Consider the following 26,570-nt stretch of genomic DNA (forward strand, 5'->3'; position numbering starts at 1 on the left):
TTTTCAAAATCTGGTCACCCTATGTACAGGGAGAGGGGTAGGCTTCACCCACAGATGAAATTCCAGTTGCCATGTTTCTAAGAATTTTTGGGGGCTTAATTAATTGTAACATCGCCCCCAAAAAAAGATCAGTGTATCTCGAAAGCTCGCACAAATAAAAGCATTTCCTTAGTCACAGAACAGTATTGACTATATGTGTGTGTGTGGGGGGGGGGCTTTCCCCTCTGCCTCTATTTTTTTTGATGTGCAATATAAAATGTAATTACATGTAAAAGATGTAATATACTTTTTTAGCTACGCTTTCAATATTTGGAGTGCTTTTCCCTTCCTTAGAAATTAATGCTAGATGCATTTCAAGACCTCACCCCCCTCCCCAGTTACACATAGTTTTTTTGTTCTTTGAGAATGTAATCTCTTTAATTTCCTGAAGGTCTATTCACGGGGCTATCGCCTTTTCCTCACACAAGGAGCCATTTATTTAAAAATGTACACGCTGAGATAATAGTTTACAGCCTCCCAAAACTAGTACACTTATTATAGAACTTAGACGGTGGCGTTGGTTAGGCCAGCGGTGCACAAACTGGGGGCGGGAGATTTGTCTCTGGGGGGCGCGCGGGCCGTTGCAGAGGCCCCTGCAACAGGAAACTTACCTGGAATCAGACGCGTCTCCATGGCAACGCGGCGTCAAATGACGCCACGGCGTCATGTGACGTCTCCAGCGTCAAATTACGCCGTAGGTCACGTGACGTCACGCGACCCTGGCGCGTAATTTCACGCATCTAGAAGGTAGGAGAGGGGATGCGAGCCCGGGGGGACGCCTGGCAGGGGGCGCGCAGCTTAAAAAGTTTGCGCTCCCCTGGGTTAGGCCACACATTGCGGATGCCGACACATAGAATTCCAAAAATAACCCTAATGGCTGAACCTGGTCCGACATGGCGTTAGGCTTACAACATTGAGATACTTTAAGCGAAAAGCTGAGGACCTGGTTATTCGCCCTTTCAACCTTAGCCGAAGTACATTTAATGAAGACTGGTTATACCACCGAACAACTCTAGCCCAAGACTGCAAACAATGGAGACAAATTTCCGTGGAAGTCGCCTATACCCACCCTGGGTGAAGAGGCGAAAACAAAAAACAGCCTCCTAAAACTAGTACACTGGTTTAGAACATCTACACCTGCTGCAAAGTGATCTAAACATACAGTGATCTGGTCCTTGCCTACGTTACGAGCGTCAGGCTATTAAAACATGCAGTCCCATGTACATCCAATGAGACATGATTGTGAGGTCGCGCAGGTTATGAACAAAACTAGGAGTATTTTTTGTCAAGCTTTTTTTTTACGTTATCCCGGCAATGTTGGTAAATTTTGTAACTTGAAGCTCGGGGTGGGTTTAATTGCCCTAGTATCTGACTTTTCTATTTCTTGTCCTCTTCCCTGGTTTCACACTAATTTGTGTGCTATGCATGGAGCGTGACTACCTTATTAACGAGACAGGGCACCACGCAAGATTGATATTCATTCACTTCCCCCCTGTCGCCCCTATCAAAATCCCTTTTGCAAGTGCAAACAGATTTTCAACATTTAGAAAAATACTTAACACTATATTTTCTCTCTGTTATTTTAAGTAGCACGAAGGGCTAGCAAGTTGGAAGCTTGTCTCGTTTAATTAAAGAAAGGGGAAGCAGGAGGTTACAATGGAGCGCACTCCCCTTACTTAATAAACCACACAGTCCTTCATTTAATGTAATATAGCATAACAAAACATACATAATGTTCCAGAAACATTATCTAGAAAAGCTGGTACCAGTAATATCCCCACATTTATCAGCATTAGAAAAAACAACCCACATAAATATAATCATTCTCTTTTCATAGATAAATATCCCAACGTTTATTCACTATTGTATTACAAGAATACTCCTTATAGTATAAACTCCTCTCAAATGGAGTATAGCGAGGAAATATTTTTTTTTGGTTTGAAGTGCATATTTCTATGATGTTTCCTATTAATGTCTCATGTATTACTTCTATAAAGCGCTAAATACATGAATGCTGCCATACAAATAAAGATATAAATATGCTTACAATAATGTCCTGTTTAAAAATGATAAGTTTGCACTGAGCTTGGATTTACGCACAACAGCATCAGGTCGGCGAGCACCCAGAGGTCTTTTTTTCTGTACTCACAATTGTGCAACGTATTCTTCTTCACATTCTTTATTTTATACAAAAAAAAGGTAGATCTATATATTATTTATTCATTATAATATTTAAAAAGCAAGGCATCCTCTCAGTGAAGAAAGTAATCAGCGGGCACTGCTTAGAAAAAATGGCAAAAAGGCTGGACTGTGCAAAAAATATATATAAGCCTTTATTGATTCATGGCAAACATGGATAAAAAAGGGGAGGAGTCCCCCCTCAGCGCTCTAACGCGTTTCGCCCGTGGGGCTTTGTCAAAGAGTGCCTTTACTCGTATTTAATTATCCTGATATAGCCGTCAAAACCGGAAGTGACGTCGCGCTACTCGCTCCGTTGTCCCGCCCACATTGAGAAGTGGGGAGTGTATCATTATGCAGGAGAGCCGACGTCGCGCCCGATCAAGACCAACATATACACACACTATATTTTAATCACAAGAAAAGAGAAACATGTATTTAAAAGTAAAAAAGGAAAAAAGAAACCATATTGGTTATTATGCTTACCCATATATATATATATATATATATATACATACGGGTATGACACAAACAGAAAATGACAATGTTCCTCTATCAGTAACGAATTCATGATGAATCATGACAGATGATACTTTATACATTAAAAAAATAATAATGATAATAGATAATATTAAAACCAAGTACTGTAAATGCTAGAAGGGACAAAAAATATATATAATTTGAAAAATAAATAATAAACATAAAAGATGAAAAATAATTAAAATCATATATATGAAAAATAATAAATAATAAAGATAATGAAAAAATGTTTTATATATATATATATTTGAAAAAATGTGTATACATATATATATGAAACACATATGTCTCTGAATACTTTCAAAATGTACATATAATATGTGAACTACAAATTGTTCTCAAGGATAAAATGGGATAAAAATCTCCCTCCATATATGTATACATGTACGCACATATACATACATGTGAATACATATACACGGATCAATGGAATTGTACTAATGATTCAGACATCACAAATTGTCATGGATAATTTTCACAGACAAATATATGTGAATAATTTCTCATGGAGTATTTTAATAAATGGTAGTGAACCAATGGAACAATAGAACGTCTCCAAGAACATCAAAAGATAATACAGAGTAAGTGTCAAAAAACAAGCTCTGAAAAAATGCTTCTAGAGACATATGCTTCAAAAACAACATATCAAGGAGAATGATCAAAAAGGATCATCCAGAGGAAGACCAACATTTCAAAGAGCGATACAACCTTAAGAAATAGGCAATATATTAGTAATCAGTCAAAACTTCAACATATTATGATCATCTGTGGATGAGGAAAGAATATACACATTATTGGAGAAAATGTTTTATCTCCCAATCGACATTCATGCCGTGGGGATACAAGAACTGAGTAAGTCATTTTCTTATTTCTAAAGCACCCCAGGGGATCAGCCACTTTTAGTGCGCAATATATACATCTGAGCGGTCCATAGCAGGTTGCAAAACCAGCTTGGTCAACCCTCTGTATGCCGCCAGGCTGCTCCCACACTAGGGGAGAGTCAGGAGACTCAGCTGTTTTCTACCACGAGCATTTAACCCCTTATGGTCTGATATCATTTTGCTGATCTAATGGACTACTGTATATATATTCCTGGAGTAAATCTCTGCAGCACATGGAAAGTTGAAGGGGCTCCACTCTTTCAAGATTGCTTTCAAGATTGCTTTTAATATTTAAAAAGAAATGGCAATATATATTAACTACAAAATATTGTTGTACATGTTGCAATTCAACTAATAAGAAATGTGCAAATATGTGTATGCAGCATTAGACTTGTTGAATGAAGTGTATCATTCAATATGTGTCAAGTGTCCCAACTGAAATATTGCTTCAAAAAACACAAAATAGCGTCATTTTGATTTGACATCACTTGCATCAATGTGCAAATAAAGATGCATGGCACTCATTTTCCTCCGCGTTTTGGGGAGTTGTTAGAGGAAGAGATTGTCAATGCAATATCATAAGCAGATGAGTCAACATGTGTGCTCGTCTATCTGCTTCTGTCTTCCTTTTTCTTTGCATCAAAATCTGCCAGGTTTGCATACAAAGTTGATGAAACAGAAAACACAGCGCACAACGCTAATAGTGAAGTAAGTACTATGAAAAAATATATTAAAAGATTTAAGTTCTGCGTACACGGAGAGTACTCTGAATTCCACAGTGGTTGTACACCAGCTCCCCTTATCCATACTGCTATACTAAGGACCCTCCTGATTGTGGCTAGACCTAAGGCCGAGTCCATACAAGGACAGGCCGCGCTGAGCCGTGCGGACGCTCAGCGCTGAGTACCTGCATCCTCAATGAGGATGCCTTGATAGGGGTCTCGCGCGAGCGTCCGCAGGCGTGCAGAGGCTTTGGAGTTTTCAGCCGAGCGCCGAGCTGTTTTTCAGCGTGCTGTCGGCTGAAAACCTCCAATGAGAGTGGGGCTGCGTCAACGTCACGGCGCCGTGACGTTGGCGCCGTGACGTCGACGTCAGTGCGTCGCGGGCGATTAGCCCAGCGACGTCACTGCCCCGCCTCCCTCAGTCTCCCCCCACCTCCGATCGCGGACGCTGGCTCGCCTGTATGTGCGTGGAATCGCACAGCTTCTGCAGGCGAGCCTCAGTGTCCGCGCGGTTCAGCCCGGCTCCCCCCCTCTATGGCCCGGGCCTAAGGGAGGTCTGTGGACTTGGGATTATCGGAAAATTTCACTACTGCTGTATAGGAAGTGACCTGTTGTGAGTCTGATCTGCGATCCTCAGTACCAGCGTGCGGTAACCCACACCATGCTTCGTTGATTGCTTGTATTTTCTTGCTTGATGTACGCAGAACTTTAATCTTTTAATATATTTTTTCATAGCATTTACTTCACTATTAGGCTGCGAACCCGCTGCGGCCGGCGGGCCCTTGCCCAAATGGTCCCTGCCCCCGCTGCCTTCTTTCGGCACGGCTGACTAGGTACTGTGACGCGTCAGCCGGCCGATGCTGCAAGATCCTAGTGATTTTCAGCACTGACGCGTCACGTGGTGCGCGAGTCAGCCAATGGGGAGGAGGGGAGGGAAGGAGCTAGATGGGAGGCGCCTTGGGCGGGGAGCAGGGAAGGAGCTGCAGGTTAAAGTGTGTGAGTGTGTATGTATGTGTGTATGTATGTATGTGTGTATGTATGTATGTGTGTATGTATGTATGTGTGTATGTATGTATGTGTGTATGTATGTGTGTATGTGTGTATGTATGTATGTGTGTATGTATGTGTGTGTGTATGTATGTATGTGTGTATGTATGTGTGTGTGTATGTGTATATGTGTGTGTGTGTATGTGTGTGGGGGGGCGGACGGCACCACGATCAGATCCACTCCCGCCCCCCTCCCTCCCACTCCCGCCCCCCTCCCTCCCAAACCCACCCCTGTCCCGCTCCGGCTCCCTACAGACCGCATATCGCGGTCTGTGTCTGTCAGCGCCCCGCCTGTCTGCAGTGCGGGCGCGCTGACTGAGGGAGCGGGGCCTTAGCCTTAGCGTTGTGCGCTCTGTTTTTTGTTTCATTTTCTTAGTTCCAGGGGTGCTGAGCCACCCCCACGACGGCTGCAGACGCTATTTAGTACACCTGTAATTGAGGTCATATATATATATTTGCACTATTGTTCACTTGCACTTATATGGGGCTTTTTAGTTTATTAACTATTGCCTCCACTTCACGAGTTATCTAGTTTTAGTTGCGCACTCTTCCTTTTTTCTGTTCACAAAGTTGACTTTGCATTCATCGTCAAGTTTCACTGCATTATCATTATTTTACGATTAGTTTTGTTCACTTTTACCTGCAAACACACAAATAAACTGTAATAGGGAGTACAGTACCTTAAATGTGCTATCACTGCAGGACAGCACATTCCGTAACCATAGTGACACAGCCCTTCGCACGTGTTAAAAAGGTATATATGTTGTATGCTTATGCTGAAGTAACAAGAGATAAATAAAGTAGATCTTCTCACTTTAAAGGGTTACATTGAACCAGCAGCAAGTCTATGTTAAAGACGTTAAAACTCGTTCATTCACACCTGGATGTTTTAATGAGTTTTACCTCATATTTTCCATATATCTTCTATCGTAACCTGTCTTCCTCGCACTTGGTTATCTGACACAAAAAAACTTTTGCGTGTTTAACGGCTACAAGGATCACGCATTAAACTGTGATAGTGCTGGTCACACACAAGTAGTCCCATTGACTTGATATGGTAGCATAACCTCCCCACATTTGTCTGATGACAATAGGTACACACGTGTCTGTTGATTAACATGAACTACTTATTATGTGACATTAAAGCAGCAGTCCCCTGAAAGTACTTTAATTCACAAAAATGTTTAGTGCTTCAACCTTTTAACGGGACCTTTTCCTTGTTTCTCTATAAGATTATATACAATTAACTGCTTTGCTAAAAGAGCATAAAGAATCGTGTTTGTATTATTTCTGGGACAGCCAAAAAAAAAAACCAAGATGGCTGCTATTTACAGACACACCAGTAATACGAATGTGAGCGTTTTTTATTATAAAAGAATAACTTGCACAATCTAAAGTATTCAATAGCCAATACAGAAGCCAGATATAACAAATAAAGGTGACCAAGATAATGTTTGGAGTATATGAAATGGATATAGGCACCTCTGCTGTTAGAACAATAAATACTCAAATGTTATTATGGAATGTATGTAACCAAAGCAATTCTAGTTTCTTTCTGTACCATGAAAAATGTTCCCCAAAGCGAAAGATAGTTTGGAGGAGGAAAAAATAATAATAACTTGATCACAAACATTTCATCTTTACTTACTATAGAAAGGGAAAAAAAGACAGCCATTAATAATAATAAAAATTTAAATTAAATAACACCTGCAAGTTTTTCCAATAGCATAGACTTGGAAAGAAACGCATTACTGCAGTAACAAATGGAAATCCTATACTTCTAATAAAAAATAATGTATTTAAATCAAGACAATTATATGTGGCATCAATGGAGTTAAAAGGGAGTACATATTTTTTTTTATATATATACTGTAGCTCTGAATGACCAGTTACATAATAATTTTATTCCCTATAGTGCCTTTCTCCCAATAGGATTCAAAGTGCTTCACAATTACAGTACAGCGTGTGGTACAAAGTACATAGGACTGTTACAGGCACAGGTCCCTGCCCCTTAGGGCTTACATTCTATGTTTTTGGTGCCTGAGGCACAGGGAGGTACGGTGACTAACCCAAGCTCTGGAGATGACACCAGGAATGTAACCAGATTCCACCACAGCAAACAAAGTGTCATTGTTATCTCAGTGTCTTTACTCACTGAGCCACTGCTTCACCAAGTAGATTACATAAAAACATTGTAGGATAAAGAAACAGCAGGTGCTGCTCCTGCAAAATGATGAAAGTAAATGAAGCCCTAACTCATGGTGCTCTGAGGGGGCGCGGTGCAGGTGCGGTACAGGGATAGAGCCGAGGCTTCCTATCCTGTATATAACTGCAGCGGGCATGGAGGAGCGGCACAGCCAAACACAACAGAAAAATAAATAAAAACTACAGAAAAAGTAAAAGGGCCCCACACAGATGAATGAAAATCTGTGCAAGCAGGTACGCCGCTTGGAGGCCAATACACCCAGTGGAAAAACGGTATTGTGCAGGCCAAATCGGTAGTCTGCGCTTGTGCCCAATTAATTAATAGCCCCTCTGTCGTTATACTGTCTTTCGGAACCTGGAAAGAAAACTTTACTGTTCCCTGTCTCTTCTGCAACATTGGAATAAGTCTCCCGGCTGCAAAATGTGGTACAGCTAGATCTAAAAACAGTCATTCAAGCTTTCCTTTGCTGAATCGGGTGCTGTTCTTTTGCATTGATTTTGTCCCAGTGTTAGGTGTCCCAGTTATAGATTTTATTAAATAACCCCCTTAGGCTAAGGCCGCGCTCCCTCAGTCAGCGCGCCCGCACTGCAGACAGGGCGGAGCTGAAAGGCAATTGACCGCTACCTGCGGACTGTAGGGAGCGGGAGATACGAATTTTCTGCCTCTCTACCTGGGCGCATCACCGCTCCCTCCTCCAGAGCCAGGCAAAAGTTAAAAAAAAAAATCCCCAGCGGACACACACACACAGCTTCCCTCCCGCAGCTCCTTCCCTGCTCCCCTCCACTCACACACACACAGGCACTCACACATACAGGCAAATACACACGGGGGGGGTGGTGAATCGGAACGGGGATCGGAGGGGGATCAGAGCAGGGGGGGAATCGGATTGGCTCCCTTGCGTGTCACGTGACGCGACACTCGCCGAAACCACAAGCTCCTTGTAGCTCCGGCTGCGCCAAAGCCTTAGTCACCAAGGTGGTGCTGTACAAAAGCAATTTGTTGCACATGGCATCATTTTCATCATCAGTCTCTTGACCCTCTGGGTATCCCATTCTGTTGAAACCACGTCATAAGGGTCTGGCACTAGTTTATGGGCTCTCAGCTCATTTTCTAGGGGAGATTGTGCTCTGCTCTGCGCTGCTGTGAAGTGCTGAACACTATTAAGCCGGAAGGGGAATGGAAGAGGACTCTTCCTCTGCACGCGTCGTCAGTGGCGCCACAATCATATGATCACAACGTGGCCCCATCTGGCACTCATAGTTTATACGAGGTGCTTTGCACTGTGTGCATGGAAACCCCTTTTCCTTTTTGTGTGCATGAGCTTGGGATATCTAGGAAGTCTACAGGAATTACAAGTGGTACATATTTTACAAGGGTGGACAGAAATATAAAATACATAGGAGCGAGTCAGAATTTGTATGAGCCAGCGTTTTGTCTCACACAGACACAATTATACACACACACACACACACACACACTACACCCCCTGCCTCAGTGTGCATTGAGAGCAGGGGTGGGCAAAATACAGACGGGCTCCAACTAGCTCCCGTACCTCAAACTAGCTCCTCCCCAGTCCTCACGTGTTCTCCGTCTCCTGTTCTACCACTCTACCTTTGCTCACTGAGCGGTGCGGCAATGACTTGACCTGTCAATCACCGCTGCTGCCAGTCCCAGCGCGCCAGATCCGACTTTGTAGTGGCTGAGAAGCGCTGTTGCCGGTCGCAGTTGTGATTGACAGGTCAGTCATGACTGTGCACAGCACAGGGGCCATGGCAGAAACATTTAATTGTCCAGGAGTTTCGCATTACTGTAGTGAGCTTTATTGTGTGCTTATGAGCATGATTTTTTTCCTGCTATGAATAATGTCAAACATCGCCTGAGATTGTGTAAGTCCTCCCAGCTGACAATCTATGTAGACAACTGTCTCTTCAATTTGACACAAGAGAATAATATGGAACAATGCTAAATTCTTTTTTTGTTCGCACATCACACCCTAAGCAGCTTATTCTATATCCACCGCAGTGGCCGATTAGGCTGTTTCCAGCTGCATTTTCCCATTGACTTCAATTGGGACTTTTCAGCCGAAAAAAACAGCCTCTTTGGCCGATATAGAATAAGCGCTTAAGTCTCCCTATTCCAAAACTTGTGCAAACAGAAATCCTATTCTAACAAATGGCGTTTCTTTTTGTGGGATACATCTGGTTCTGTGTTTTGCACCAGTTTGCAGCATGTCGACTTATGATAAATAGCCTTGCGTACGTAGCTGGACTGTCCTGCTTTTTGGACAAGCATTGCACTCTTTGACATCCCTCTGATCTTTACCTGCCGCGCTGGTTGTGGACACTGCAGCCGAGCTTGTTGTCTGTGTGGAACTGCTTTCCAGCAGTAAGCAGGAGCTGCTGCCCCCGTGTTCCCGCTTTACAAGCAGGTCTGCTGTGCTGGGCAAGGGGATGGGGTGGCTTAATCCCATCTCCTCTTCCTGTGCCTGCTGCCTCCTCAGTGCCACCTGGAAAACAAAGACGGGTTTCTTAGAGCATGGGACAAAGCCTAGTGAGTGGGCAGAGGTCAGGGTTGCCACCTTATATTGAAGGCTAAACCGGAGACTTATTGCAATAAAAATGTTTACATTTATTTATATACTTATTTCTCTTACCTGCGGCATCTCCCGGCATCTTCTCCCCCTGCAAGGTGCAGTCAGCATGGCTCCGCGACGTCAATTGGTGCACGTTGCCATGACAACGTGACGTCACGGCGCATCAACTTGCCATGACAACGGGACGCCTTAAGACGTCATGTGACGCCCTGTTGTGATGGCAAGGAACGCCGAGTGGCATTGTGATGTCACGTCGCATCCCGTTGTCATGGCAACTGGCGTCACGTCCTGTTTGCCGTCGGTAGCCATGTTGACGGGATATGCAGTGGGAGAAGATGCCGGAAGATGCCGCCGCCCGGAGATTTTCCATTTAATCCCATAGCACGGATACGCGGCCAAAAGCCTAGTGAGTGGGCAGAGGTCCACATGGGTCAAAGCATTGTGAGTGGGTAGAAGTCCACATGGATCAAAGCATTGAGTGGGCAGAGTTCCACATGGGTCTAAGCATTGTGAGTGGGTAGAGTTCCACATGGGTCAAAGCATTGTGAGTGGGCAGAGGTCCACATGGGTCAAAGCATTGTGAGTGGGCAGAGTTCCACATGGGACAAAGCATTGTGAGTGGGTAGAGTTCCACATGGGTCAAAGCATTGTGAGTGGGCAGAGGTCCACATGGGTCAAAGCATTGTGAGTGGGCAGAGTTCCACATGGGACAAAGCATTGTGAGTGGGTAGAGTTCCACATGGGACAAAGCATTGTGAGTGGGTAGAGTTCCACATGGGTCAAAGCATTGTGAGTGGGCAGAGGTCCACATGGGACAAAGCATTGTGAGTGGGCAGAGGTCCAAAAGCACCAATTGTTATGACGTGCTAAAGTTCCCTTGCTGTATATTGGGGCAAGATCAGTGAAGAGAACCACTATAGCGGCAATGCATTAAGCGCTTCTACAAGTGATTGTCGTAAAAAGGACGCACAGAAGAATAGCAAGTTAGTGCGTCTCTGCGCATCAATGTATCAAACCACTTTTTATGTGCTATGTGATGTGAGCCTCAACTTCTTTTTCACAAACAAAATAATGATGCGGGGGGAGGGTGGAGTTAGAGGCAGAGTTTGGATGTTGTCGGTGGCGCACATATGTATATGATATATAATATTAAACTACAAGAACGCGCCACTTTTGCGCACCATAAATGCGTCAGTGTTGGCTGCCGACTTTTTCTTGGCGAAAATGACAAACACAAGTTGACTCCAACATTTCGCAATGCATTGATGTGTGTGAACATGACGCACACCATACAAAAACTAGGAAAACGTGAGCCAAATGTAAGAACACAAATAGTAGAAAAAAAACTGTCGGGAACAGGAGCGTTAATGCAAACGAAAATGTTGTGTGGTCAAGGAGAAAATTGCTCTACGTCAGGCCAGCACCACACGCGGGCCGCATGCGACCCGCCAGCACTCATTGTGCGGCCCGCGGCGGCTTTCCCCGTCCTCCTCCCTCCCGAGCCTGCTCTCCCGGCCGCGAGCCGCTCCCCCCCCCCTCCTCCTCTCCCGGCCGCGAGCCGCTCACCCCCCTCCCGCCCGCAAGCCGCTCTCCCCCTCCTCTCCCGCCCGGGAGACGCAAGCCCCCTTCTCTCCCGCTCGGGAGCCGCGAGCACCTTCCTCTCCCGCCCGGGAGCCGCAAGCCCCCTCCTCTCCCGCCCGGGAGCCACGAGCTCCCTCCTCTCCCGCCCGGGAGCCGCGAGCCCCCTCCTCTCCCGCCCGGGAGCCACGAGCCCCCTCCTCTCCCGCCCGAGAGCCGCCTCCTCTTCCGCCCGGGAGCCGCGAGCCCCCTCCTCTCCCACCCAGGAGCCGCGAGCCCCCTCCTCTCCCGCCCGGGAGCCGCGAGCCCCCTCCTCTCCCGCTTGCGAGCCCGCTCTCCCCCTCCTCCTCCTCGAGCCTGCTCTCAGGACTGCACGAGTGTGCTAGTCCTGCCTGCTTTGCCACCGTGAGGTGCAATTGGGGGGAGGTGAGGTGCAAGGGGGGGAGGGGAGGTGAGGTGCAGGGGAGTGATGTGAGGTGCACAGGGGGGGTGAGGTGCAGGGGGGAGGTGTAGTGGGGTGATGTGAGGTGAGGTGCAGGGGGGTGATGTGAGGTGCAGGGATGTGATGTGAGATGCAGGGGGGAGAGTGGTGAGGTGCAGGGGGGGAGGTGCAGGGGGGTGAGGTGCAGGGGGGTGGGATGTGTGTGGTCTGCAGGGGGGTATTGTGTGTTATGTGGAAGGGGAGTATTGTGTATGGGTGAGGGGGAGAGATGGGGGTGTGAGATAGAGGGTGAGTCTCGCAAAGTTTGATGATGAGGGGTGCAGGGGGAGATATGAGGATGAGGGGTGCTGGGGGAGATATATGAAGATGATGAGTGCTGGTGGAGATATGAGGATGATGAGGGGTGCTGGGGGAGATATGAGGATGATGGGGTGCTGAGGCAGATATGAGGATGATGAGGGGTGCTGGGAGAGATTGATGAGGGGTGCTGGAGGAGATATGAGGATGATGATGATGATGAGAGGTGCTGGGGGAGATATGAGGATGATGATGATGATGATGATGAGAGGTGCTGGGGGAGATATGATGATGATGATAATGATGATTTTACCCGTGCGGCCCGAATCTGTTTTCCTTGGAGCAGTTCGGCCCTTTTTCGCTTTACAAGTTGTGCAGGCCTGGTCTACGTTATACGTCAGACAAATCTGGTGAAATTATGGCTCAAAAACTGCACCATATTTAACAAAGAAATAAGAATAATGGGCTCTGCCAGCTGCAAAATGTGCTTCTAAAGAAGAGACCTCTGAGGTTTAAAAATCTCTGTGCACTATAATTTCATCTATGGAGAACTATAATGTTGGACTGCTAAAAGGTATTACAACCTACACCAAATCTGCTCTTCTCCATACCCAATACTGCTACTGGACCTTTGAAAGACATCTTTTTTTCCCCCCCATTGAAACTAGGTCTGTTAAAACAAATGCAAACAAAATAAAGCACAAGAAATGTCAAATGTTAGCCAGCTACGGATACAGATTTCCCAAATCATGAAACATAAAAGTAGATTGTTTCAATGACACTGAATATGGCTTGTATCCAGGCTGTAGTTAGTCATCGTTCACATTTAAGTAAACAAGGATAAAACAACAAAACATGCATAAATGTTTCTGTAAGTAAATATACTGCAGTACTTTGCCAATTCTGAAATCTATTTTAAAGCAGCTGTCAAGGAGAAACATTTCATTTGTACTGTAAATAATCGGAACTGTGAGGTCACTTGCGTAGTTGACCTTGCTATTTTTTAGCTGTTGTATATATTTGCCGATGAAGGTACCGGGTTTAAAGATCCCTCCAGTGGAAACAACATGGCCGCCATATTTTGCAGGAACTGGGGACCAATAGGAACCCACGAGGTCATTGGTTGCAGCTTTCTATTGGACCATAACGGCAGCTAAAAGATCATTATCTCAGGAACACGGGAGCTGAAAATAGCATGTGTCTGGTGTCAAATAAATGTCGCATTTTCCTGTGATTGATACTTTGAAGACACTTGGGTTGTTGAGTGGGAAAATATTATTTTAACACGTTTTACTCCTTTGAACATGCACATGGTGCCCAGTATAATGATACTAAACATCTCTTTACACTTCCAGTTCTCTGAAGTATCTCATATACTGTAGAACCTGAAGTGGTATAGCAGGGATAGGAGTATTGTTGGGCAACACAATGGGGTATATTCACGTAGTTTCGATGTTATCACTGCCAAATCGCACGGTTTGGCATGACTCTACCTCACGGTCTGACATTTGTGTTATCACGGTGTTCACAAAGAATTATCAAAAGTCAGAAACAGTGAGGTAGAAAATTGCCAATACCGCTCTGGATAGCAGTGTCCTTATTTCTGTCTTTTTCTAAGTTCTACCGCTGCGATCTGCCTGCGGTCTGTAAGGCCCGGGCCATAGAGGTGTGGGGAGAGCGGAGGCGCGCTAACGCTGAGGCTCGCCTGCTTCAGTCAGCGCGATTGCACGGACTTGCAGGCGAGCCAGCGTGCGCGAAGGGAGCCGGGGGGAGGTGGTTGGAGGCGGGGCAGTGACGTCGCTGGGCCAATCGCCCGCGGCGCACTGACGTCAATGTCACGGCGCCGTGACGTTGACGCTGCTGTGCAGTGATTGGAGGTTTTCAGCCGACAGCGCGCTGAAAAACAGCTTGGCGCTCGGCTGAAACCTCCCAACGCCTCAGCACGCCTGCGGAAGCTCGCGTGAGCCCCCTCTCAAGGAATCCTCATTGAGGATGCAGGGGCACAGAGCGGAGCGTCCGCACGCCTCAGCACGGCTGGTCCATCTATGGACGCAGCCTAAGAGCTGAACAGAGAGAGCTGCATCTTCCTTGTATTGTAGCAGGGGGTCTCCGGAGCTGAACCGCATTAATTTCAGGTCCGGGGACCCTCTGCTTCCCAAGTTACAGGCCCCGGTATGGCGTGCCGGTTTCTCCAAAGCGTTTAAACGTCCCGACCACATGACGCGGGACATTTAAACAATGCAGGGAGATACCGGCACCCCATACTTGGGCCTGTAACTCGAGAAGCATGGGGTCCCTAGGCTGAAATTAGCACGGTTCTGCTCAGGAGACCCGCTGCTTCAATACTCTATTATTTAAAAAAAAAACAGCTTCATTACCCTAGAAGCTAGCCGTTAAGGTATTATGGAGTTAAGCCAGACTACCTGGTTTCTTGGGGGTAGAGGGGGTGGGTGAAGGGGGTAGTTGCCCCAGGGTGGCTGGTTAGGCCTATCGGGAAGGTTGCGGGAGGAGTTAACCCCTTCACTACCTTAGCGGTGGTAACCACAAAGGTAATGAAGGGGTTAACGCCTCCTGCAACCTTCCCGGTAGGCATAAACACCCACCATGGGCCAAATACCACCTTCATCCACCCCCTCTACCTAAAATAAACAGAGCACTGGTATTTAACCCGATTAATTACCTTAGCAGTTAGCCGCTAAGGTAATGAAGCTGCCTGTAAAAGTATTTTTATTACATAGGATGGAAGCAGGGGGTCTCCGGTGCTGATATTAATGCGGGTCAGCTCCGAAGACTCCCAGCTTCAATCCGATGCAGTAAAAATACATTTTTCCATCTAAGTCACATCGCGGATCCCATCCCGCCACCCTTGAGGTGGTCAGATGAGAACCTGCGAGTTGCTTGCGAGTTGCCGCCCCGATGTGCTTATTGAAACTACTTGAATACCGTGATATCTCAAAAAATGCAAGTTTGAGCATTTTTTTTAGCTCCTGCACGGTTTGTTACCGATCGGGACGAAGCGCTTCTTAAGCTTGTTTGGCAAGTTATCGAAGCTTTGTGAATAGCTACACTTACCAACTCGTTCGAGAAGTGCCCCAAACTCTCGATAAGTCACTTATCGAAGTCTAGTGAATAGGCCACTATGAATCCATTACCGACGCATTTTGCAGTTTCATTTATGCTTATAAACTTTGGAAAGGTATTTCACATTTCCTTTTTAATTCTACTTCCTCTTTAATACAATTTTGTAACCTTATTTGTCATTGTAAAAATGATGATATTGATATATGCCTTATATCATAAAGTTCCTGAGTTAGTGAGGCATTTCTCCAATGTGTACTTTTATATTGGATACACCGTTTTGTCTTCTGTTTACCTATTCCACTTATTTACTAGCTATGTGAAGTGTTGCATACAGCATTGGTGTTCTATACACAAACACATACATTGGTTGAAAAGTGATTGTAAGAGGTGGTGTGGATATTACATTCTTTACTTACTGTACTGCAAATAAAAATACCACTTGTGGTGCATTTGCATGTGTCAGACATGTCTGCAACCCTGTCGTTCTCCATTAACGCTTAGCAAACAGCGCTTCCACTGCAGCCAGGAATTATGGGTAATAACATGCAAATGAGCACTCACAGTGTGTCACTGTATTTACTGTACAAACCTACAGCTCAACTTCCTTCCTCCTTTTTTATTTATTTTACAAAAAAATGCATCTGTTTGAAGTCTCTCCAAGCTACTGTTTGCAGGACACAAATGTTATATAAACCTTTCTAAAGTGGCATCACAGGGGGTTTGCCCCAAGCCCACAAGAGAAATTAGGCATATTACCACTGCCACTCTGGGATCTATTTAGCAAGTCTCCTGGGTGCAATACTCTGGTAACACCAGTTCACAAATTGCTTTCGTTTTATCAAAGAAACTAATCTCATTGCTTTTTACTAGATTATGGTTTCTTTTGTTTGATATAAATCTGGTGCTTTACTTACACTTGTTTTGCTCCAAAAGACTGTGAGTTCTATGTATTTAGCATCGAAACAGCTTTCTTAGCACAAAAGTGATGCATGTCGAACTCAATGGCAATTGCGCATCGGCACCAGCTGCGTTAAAAAATGATATTTTTTTCATTCGTTTTGGAGCACAGAAATAGACTGGGCTTGGTGCACAGGTATAAATGGTACGTACTTAAGAAGAATATTTCTGTGTGACACAAAATCAATTAAAAATGCGTCAAAATTGTCCACTAAGCTCAGCTTGGCGTAAACTCTAAAAAGACTGTTAATAGTGTTAGCGCAGAATTACGTTGTTTTGTATTAGCCCAAAAATGTATTTGACGCGGGAACAAAAATTGATTATTTCCACAATATGGTTACTAACAATTGATATTTACTAATACTAGATATTCGTTAAAAAAAGACCCATTATATTTTAATTTAAAATATATCAATGAGGTATTCATGTAAGTAAGTAGAGGATCCAGGGCACTTCGGATTTGCAAAAAAGAATTTATTCTCTTAGTGGCAACATGTATCCTGAGAATACACCAGACAGGTTTTTTCCTTAGTGGACAATGAACCACGGAGAACCGGTACTTTAAACGCAAGTATATTGCTAACATTATAGCATTTAAGGTGAGCAAGACTAAAACCTCTGACCATCAATGAGGTATTCAACATGAGTGATGCGTCAAAAATCATTTAAAAAAAAAAAATTATGCGTCATATGTACGCAGTCTTCATACATGGGCCCCACAATCTTTAAAGGTTTGTACAGGCATACATTCTTATGAAAACTACAGGCATCCTATTTCCCTACTACAGTGCCTGTCAACTACAGTATTACTTTGTAGCACCTCAACACAAATTTCCGCCTCGGACAGAAACGCTGTGTGACATCATCACACCAAAAACGATAGGCGTGTAAACCACCAGGAACGCACAACTGCTTTAAATGCATGCTGTGCTGATTAACTTTTACCTTTCAGATGCTTGTGAATAGATGCTAATCTGCTTTTTAATTTGATCGATTCAAAAAATATTGCACCATGATATTTTCTAATTTTATCCGTCATCTCTGAGCTCCCAGACCCTCTCTGTTCCAACCCCCCCACCGCTGAGTGTAACTAGCATCTGGAGGTCTTCTGCAGAACCCAGAACTCCCTCCTCCTGTCTCTGTACGTTCTCCCTACCTACCAATTAGATTGTAAGCTCCTCGGGGCAGGGACTCCTCTTCCTTAATGTTATGTTTGTCTAAAGCACTTATTCCCATGATCTGTTATTTATATTATCTGTTATTTATTCGATTACCACATGTATTACTACTGTGAAGCGTTATGTACATTAATGGCGCTATATAAATAAAGACATACAATACAATACAATACAACAGTTTTGCCTGCTTGCTTCTTTTCTTACATAGATAAGAACTAGGGGGAGGGAGAGAGAGGAGAGAGATTGAGATTGGTTGCTTTAAAGAAGAGTCACCCACTTGCACTGTGGACATTCTGAATATTTCAGTTTTCAAGTACCGTTCATTTTGTCTTTCTTTATCTGAATACCATTATATCTACCGTGGTCAGAAGGATTTTTTTTATAGACTTTTTAGTTTATATTTTTCATTATGCATTATTCTTGTACATTTTAAGTAGATTGTCTCCTGGATTGAGCGCTTGGAGGTTTTATATTAATGAATAGGCTGTGTTTTGAATGTTAGCAAACAGAATATATGTTCTATGGAACATGGGGGCGCAAACTTTTTTCCCTGCGCCCTCCTGCCGGCGGTTCCCCTCTCACGGCCCCCCCTCCCGCTTACCTCGGCTCCGGCTGCATGACCTCACGGCGCCATGCCATGGCGACGCGTCTAAGAAGCCGCCAGAGCCAAGGTAAGTAAGGTTTACAGAGGCCTTCGCCGCTTCCCCGGCACTTAATTTAAGTATCTTCGGGAAGCGCACGGGGCCTCTGTAAACCCCGCGTCACCCTCAGACAGTCTTGCGCCCCCCCCTGGGGGTCGCGCACCCCAATTTGCTCACCTCTGCTATAGAATATATATATATATATATATATATATATATATATATATATATATACACACACAAAACATGCCGTGCTTAAAAGCATTTGCTTATATGGGTTCCATGTAAATGGATTTCAGGCAAAAGGTGACACATTATGTGTTCATTTGCATGTCATTTCCCACAATCCCTTGCTGCAGTGGAAGCACTGTATGCTAGGTGATAATGGTTGAAAGGCCGGGTTGCAGACCTGTCTAAGACATGTGAATGTGCTCACAAGTGATATTCTTTAATATGTGTGTGTGTGTGTGTGTGTGTGTGTGTGTGTGTGTGTGTGTGTGTGTGTGTGTGTGTGTGTGTGTGTGTGTGAAAACAAACAAGATATGAATTGCGCTACTGCTGCTGTGGGATGTATGTAAAAAAGTCTCAATAAATAAAAGCTAAGTACTCAAGTCAATAGATTATGTATGTATATATGTGTGTGTGTGTGTGTGTGTGTGTGTGTGTGTGTGTGTGTGTGTGTGTGTGTGTGTGTGTGTGTGTGTGTGTGTGTGTGTGTGTGTGTGTGTGTGTGTGTGTGTGTGTACATATATATAATAATCTATTACTTTGATTTAATACTATTACATTAAAGCTGGCAAAAGAGCTATCAGTGCACTCAAATGAAGCTATTTACATATACTGGGGCTACACTTATGACCATTAGAAAAGTGAGGCCCTACATTGTCTCTGAGGTATTAAGGGGGGAAAGAGCAAGAAAAGGTGTGCAACTCCACTTCTTATTGCTGCTCCCAGGGGAGATAGTGGAGACGCCCATAAACACACCCGTTTTTCCCTTAGTATAGCACCTGATGTTTCAATTAGTATAACCTCACGCGTCACACGCACACGTTGGAGTACACACATCAGGTAACGCATGCAAAATGCCGATCGCCGGCAGCATAAAGCAATGCAAGATGCTGCGCTGGTTTTCTCAGATGTTGCCTTTCTTCCGTAGCCCTTTACAATAACCTTTCGTGCCCTATATAATATATACAAAAATCATTTTCACATTATTAATAAAGGAAAGGTTTCAAACTAAATAATATACTCAAATTAATGTGATATATATCATATATTTTGTGGAACAAGTGTTACTCTTCTGAAAACGCTTACCTTCAAAAGAGCTGTACAAGGGAAATCAATGAACCTTTCTAAATATTCAGCATTATATTATTTATTTTTTTTATATAGTCACACATAAAACACTCGCTTAATGAATAAATAATAAAACCATTTGTCAGTATGAGAGAGAATTAACAGCAGCAAAGAATGCTGAACAATAATAAACACATATCTCTGCAGTGCTCCGGTAGAAAGGCATTCAAAGGCTATATGAACAAATACGCCTTTATTTAAATTGGAGTACTCTATACACCAGGTATCTTCAACTAGGTCTTCAGCGGGTGAGATCAGAAAACATTTGGGAGTAGAAGGGTCACAAGCTTTTTGTAATGTCATTTTAGATGCATTTAATTCAGGTTTCGTTTATTGTTTTATTAGTGCAGGATTGAAGCAGGGAGTTTTAAACTTCAGCTCCGGGGGATCCCTTGCTTCCAGGGATACTAGTGTACCTTCTGTAGCAGTGCCAGTATCTCTGCAGCCAGTGAACTTGTGTGCCTAACGAAATGGTGGCTTAAATGTCCTGCATCACGTGGGCCAATAGGGAGCTGTAACATCATCTCTTCCGGCTTCCTATTGGTCCATGCGACCGGGACATTTAAACTCCACGGAGATACCAGCACCGCTACGGAAGTACAGTAAGTATCTCTGGAAGCAAAGGGCCTTGGGAGCCAAAATGAACACAGTTCAGCTCCAGAGACCCCGTGCTTCAATCCTGCAGAAGAACAAATACAATTTAAAAAAATAAAACCTGTATTGCTGCTATAAAGCCTTGGCGATTATTAAGTCAACAGTTTGCAAACATTTATTACATATGTACCATATATATTTACATTTACATATTCCCAAGTGAGTTTTGATTTGGAAAACTGCACTTAGCTGCCTAACCAGTCCAAGAGCAACCTCATAAAGACCCTTTGGCCTTGCTAAATACATACCGTTTAACTAGTTCAAGAGTGTTTTACTAGGTGTAGAAACATATTTGTGCGGTCACTTTATCACTGCCACTGTGAAGAAAACACCACAATATTTGATACCGAATAGAATTGATCAATTATTTCACTTCCAGAAGCTGGCCCCAAAAAGCATGTGATAATGTGTACTTAAAAAAAAAAGGAGCATAGAAATATTCATAAATATCATATTATATGTCTGGTCTTCTCCGGGGCCCCTCCTGTTGCTCACTAGAATCAACAATTGGAAAATAATAATACAAATATTTTGTTTCTCCTACTACAGAAAAAACACTTTATTCTAAAATACACTGCAGTACAGATTACTTTGAATGTAATCTAATAGGAGTGAAACAGGCTGTGTATCTGATCATCCAATTCACAAAATGACTTTTTGGGTGGATTTTTCAGCTTAGTGTTTCAGTGGTAACACCTTGTAGTGTAAGGGCGTCATTGTATGGCCGAGCTCACGGTGCCTGCTTCGCGACGTGCGCACGCTTACGTGCGGGCGCACGTTCGGCCCTCTTTGATGTTAGTGTATTAAAGTGTACAAACTAGAAACTACTCCTGGCGGCAAAGTACTGCATTGACGCTGCGACACTTTGCCGCCACAACCGAAATTGACATTTCAGGCTGCAGTCGCGTCACGTGAGCTGGTTCAGCCAATAAGGGCGAACCAGCTCCGTAACGCGTCCACCACGTCCCCCATCGGCCACGACCCAAGTCCTGCAGCTAGCGCGCAGATCGCTGGGGCTGCAGGAGTGCGCGGTTGAGGCGCGCACGGAAGTGCGCGGCCAAAGCAGGCACCGTGAGCTGTCCGTAGCAGCTGCGATCAGTATGTATAAAAAAGAATTGACAAAAATGGACTATTGTTTTTAATAGATCAAAACTATTGATCACTTCGACAGTGACAAAGGGGGTGTAAGAGAGGGGGAAGTGGAAGAGTGAGAGGGGGGTGTAAGAGAGGGGGAAGTGGAAGAGTGAGAGGAGAGTGTGAGAGAGGGGGAAGTTGAAGAGTGAGAGGGGAGTGTGAGAGAGGGGGGAAGTGGAAGAGTGAGAGGGGAGTGTGAGAGAGGGGGAAGTGGAAGAGTGAGAGGGGAGTGTAAGAGAGGGGGAAGTGGAAGAGTGAGAGGAGAGTGTGAGAGAGGGGGGAGGGTGAATGGGAAAATTGTAAGAGGGGAGAGTGATAGAGAGAGGGAAATGTGAGCATAGGGGAGTGTGAGTGAAAGAAGGGGGGTGAGTGAGTAAATGAGCAAGAGAGGGAGGGGATGTAAGAGAGGGGGGTGAGTGAGCAAGAGACGAGGGAGAAGGGGTGTAAGGCTGCGGTCATGGCGACTGCGCACACGTGAGTGCGCGTGCGCATGATGTCACCCGCTTTTTACCCCCAGCGATTGGAGGCCAGGGTAGAAGCGACGGGGAGGCGTGTCAGGGGGTGTGGCCATGACAACACGGAGCTGGTTCACCCTCATTGGGCAAACCGCTCACGTGACGTGGCCGTCGTGCCGTGGAATCAAATGTAACTGATTCCTCGCGCACAGCGCGCCCCCTCGCGCTGACGCAGGCCTGGTCTATGGCTGCGATCGTTGCCTTAAGGCATTGTGATCGCGCCGCGCGCACACACCTCCGTGCCGTCTCCCCGACCGTGGCCACAGCCTAAGACAGGAAGAGAGAAGGCGGAAATAGAGAGGAGAGCGAGGTGTGTGAGAGAGGAGTGTAAGAGGCACTAAGGCCGCGCTTATAGTGCTGGCGACGGCGACGCAACCGATGACGTCGCCGTCGCCAACCGCAAAAGTTATAATTTTTAACTTTCAGCAACGTCGCTAGCGACAGGGTCATTGATTGGTTCAGAGACAGTCACATGTGGCAACAGTCACTGAAAAATCTAATTTTCCCGGCTTCATCATTTTTGGTCGCGACTTCGCTCGTCGCCGTCACTCTAACTATAAGCGCTCTCGACGGAGTCCATTGTTTTGTTTTGGAGCGACGTCGCATCGCCGTCGCGGGCACTATAAGAGCAGCCTAATAGAACAAGCTGGGTTGGACGGGAGAAAAATGGAGCAAAATCCTTTTATTTACAATGGCCTTTTAATATTATATTTTTCTATTTTGTAGCATGTGCCTGATATAGTTTTTTTATTTTATTAATTTTAAATGTCAGTTTATTTTGTATTGTTGGAAGTGAAATTGCACTTACAGTTTTCTGATACGACAAACAGCATTTTTTATTGGAAAACATTTTATTATTAATATTATTATTTTATCTGATAAATGTTCACACGTGCTATCTATCATGTTTGTTTCTTTTATCTTCAATAAAGGAAGAAAGAAGACGTAACCAAGATTCAACCATTATTTGGAAGAGAAAGCCTTTATTGCACATTTTATTATAGGCACTGTGCTCAGGGGGTCATTTCTCAGTCTCCCGGGTGCAAAACTGGAGCAAGACACGTGCAAAAACAGTGCACAATGCCATTAGTATCGATGGGAACAGTTCTGCAGAGTAAACTTTGTGTCGTTTTCTTGCCCCAGTTCTGCAGCCGGGAGACTTTGAGAAATGACCCCCTCTGTGTTTTTTTTTTCTTGTTGATTTCCTTTCCTTCTTCTCCCCTATGTTGAGAACCTGCTTCTCCGTGTCAGAAAGGCACAAAGCTCCATTCGCAGGAACTTCCCTGACACGGAGAAGCAGCCGCAGGAAATCAGCTTGCACCTTTCCATTTGTGACGCTGAGGCCGCAATTGGGGTTTCTCTCACACGGGCGCAAATGTCTCACAGATATCTTCAGGAATCTTGGGGGGGTCCACAGAGGTTGGAAGACCACCGTTCAGCTCCAAGAGACCCCAAATCAGGTAAGCCTGGTAACAAAATATATAGATATAAGTGTGTTAACCGCTCTTCTTTGTTTTTTGGAGCAGAGCTGCGACACATGTAAGGACCGTTTCTTACATCTGATGCTATAGGCAGCGATTATAGTGGCAGAGCGCATGCGTGCGACGCCACCGGAACAAATTAATGTAGCGCAATGAAGGTGCACAAAGTGCGTGCGACCAAGAGCGCAATTCTCGGCCAGACTAATGAATTTGTCTTTGCCGTGCGACGGGTCACGTGCGCGGTTCAGCCAATGAGGCGCCAACCGCTCACGTGATGTCACAGCCACGCTTCCGCCATGCCTCCCTGTCACCTCCCGATATCCTCCAGCTCAGTGCATGTTTCGCACACATACAACACGTGCGTGACATCACGCGCTCTGTCGCACGCGCGCACGGGCACTATAAACACAGCCTAAAAGGTCACTTCAGCTATGGAGGATTCCTTTGGCAAATAAAAGGCAAAAGAGTGGCGCAGAGCGAGACGCAGAATGTGATCTTATTATAATCTGGGCACCATGTACCTCCTCCCCAACTCCTCCTACTGACACTCTCCAATGTGCAAGGTAGGGCAGACGTGGCAAAATGCTTTTATACATAGGGACAAGGTAAAAATGCTCTGGTTTTGCTCTAAAATTGCCTTTTGAAAAAATAGGGACATATGTATCAAGGCAAAGGTGGAGCAAGTGTGGGGCAAAAGAAACTAACCCCCTTGAAAATCAATAGGATTTTTTTCTTTTATGCATCTTGTGAACTTTGCCACGAATTGCACCACTTTCACCTTAATACCCCATAGAGACACCCATAATGTTTCCGGAAGCATAATATGAGTTCTGAGTTTTCTAACAAAAAGGAGAATGCTGAATTTTTCCCAGGGTGCTTTGCTTGTCTCTGTTTTCTCCAGGGGTCGCTAAGTAAAATCTTATATTTTATTTATTGTAGTTTCCTTGTTATAAAATGGATACTATAAGAACCTCCCCACTCATCACTCATTATTTAAATTTACCTATACACATTAATTATGGTTCCAACAAATGAACGCTAAATCCCTACATTTGAAAATACTTGACACACTCTCTCTTTCTCCCCTCCCCTCCCCCCCCCACACACACTCTCTCTCCCCCTCCCCCACTTACACACTCTCTCTCCCACTCCCCCACACAGACACACACCCTCTCCCAATCCCCCCCCACACACTCTCTCTCACCCTCCCCCACAGACACACGGATACACACACACCCTCTCTCCCCCTCCCCCACACAGACACACACACTCACCCACACCCAGACACACACTCTCTCTCCTCCTCCCCCACAGACACACACTCTCACCCACAAAGACACTCTCTCCCACGCACACAAACACACTCTATCTCTCCCCCTCTCCCAGACACACACTCTCTCTCTCCCCCTCCACCAGACACACTCTGTCTTCCCCTCCCTCACACACACACTCTCTCCCCCTCTCTCCCTCCCCCATAGACACACACTATCTATCCCCCTCCCGACACACACATACTCTCTCCCCCGCACACACAAACACACTCTCTCTCCCCCACAGACACACACACTCTCACTCTCCCCCAGACACACACACACACCCTCTCTCCCCCTCCCCAACACAGACACACATACACTCACCCACACAGACACTCTCTCCTTCCCCCATACAGACAAATACTCTCTCCCCCTCACCCAACCAGACACACACACTCTCTCTCTCCCTCATACAGAAACCCTATCTCCCCCACAGACACACACTTTCTCCCTCCCCCAGACACACACACAGAGACACACTCTCTCCCCCTCCCTAACAGACACCCTCTCTCCTCCACACAGACACACACACACACTCCCCCCCCCCAGACACACACACTCTCCCCCCCCCCCCACACACACACAAACACACAGACACACACACACACACACTGTCTTTTTAAGGGAGACGGGCACTGATGCTTCCTCTCCCTCCTGTCAGCCAGAAGTTGATGGCAGAAGCAAAGAGAGGAAAGATAGAGCAGTGACCAGGCGGCTGCTTTTACTGATCCCGGGTCACTGCTATGTGAGAAGCTAGTTAGTGCTGGTGAAGCTGGCAATATGCTGCTTTGCAATAAATAGTGCAGAGCAATAACAAGTGTGTGTGTGTGTGTGTGTGTGTGTGTGTGTGTGTGTGTGTGTGTGTGTGTGTGTGTGTGTGTGTGTGTGTGTGTGTGTGTGTGTGTGTGTGTGTGTGTATAAATATATACATATTTATATATATAGATATATACACATACACATACTGTATATACACATATATATACACACACACACACTTGTTATTGCTCTGTGTATATTGCTCTGTATGTATGTATGTGTATGTATGTATATATATATATATATATATATATATATATATATATATATATATAAAATCAAAAAATAAATAGATGATACCGTTCTGTGGCTAACGAAATGCTTTTATTTGTGTATTAGTCTCCTAAACTAAGCCAGAACAGAAACAATTTAGGAGTAGAAGGGCCACAAGCCTATTGTAATGTCATTTTAGATATATTTAACGAGTTAGAAATGAGTATATTTATAACATTTATAACATCTGCACAATATATATTTACTTTCCTTTACCTAACAAGTGCGTTTAGCTGCCTAAGCAATGACGTAGTATGAACTTAAGTGGGAGCACAGAGTCCAAGGGCTGCCAATTGAAGAGCCCTGATATATGTGCTATGTACAGTATCTATATATAATATGGGAGAAAATATCTTGTTTTCCAGTATTGCAAAACAATTGCTTTATGTGTTTATCACTGACACTGTAATCAACAGGCACTGGTATAAGGCCGGTTCTATACTGCGTGCGCAGCGTTTTTAGTTGGCTGACGTTAGTCAGCCTTTCTATAATGGCGCCGCGCGCATGGCAAGGAGAGTGGAACCGGCCGACAGGGGGGAGCATGGCAAGGAGAGTGGAACCGGCCGACAGGGGGGAAGATGAGAAAAAGAATGAATTTGCGCCGCTACCCGCCGCTGAAAGTTTGTGTGTTTGTATATGTGTGTG

At 44.9% G+C, this 26,570-nt stretch overlaps 1 protein-coding gene across 2 annotated transcripts in view; it reads right to left on the bottom strand.

Annotated features, from left to right (window-relative positions):
• DMRT1 (doublesex and mab-3 related transcription factor 1) overlaps positions 1-26,570 on the bottom strand; it is a 199,909-nt gene that overhangs the window by 167,667 nt on the left and 5,672 nt on the right. For both annotated transcript variants that reach the window (XM_075597335.1, XM_075597326.1), the window contains exon 2: positions 9,936-10,119. In XM_075597335.1, the coding sequence (XP_075453450.1) occupies positions 9,936-10,119 (184 nt within the window). The remainder of the gene's footprint in view (positions 1-9,935; positions 10,120-26,570) is intronic.

This window comes from Ascaphus truei, chromosome 1 (assembly GCF_040206685.1).
Source record: "Ascaphus truei isolate aAscTru1 chromosome 1, aAscTru1.hap1, whole genome shotgun sequence".
In the NCBI taxonomy this organism is placed as follows: Eukaryota; Metazoa; Chordata; class Amphibia; order Anura; family Ascaphidae; genus Ascaphus; species Ascaphus truei.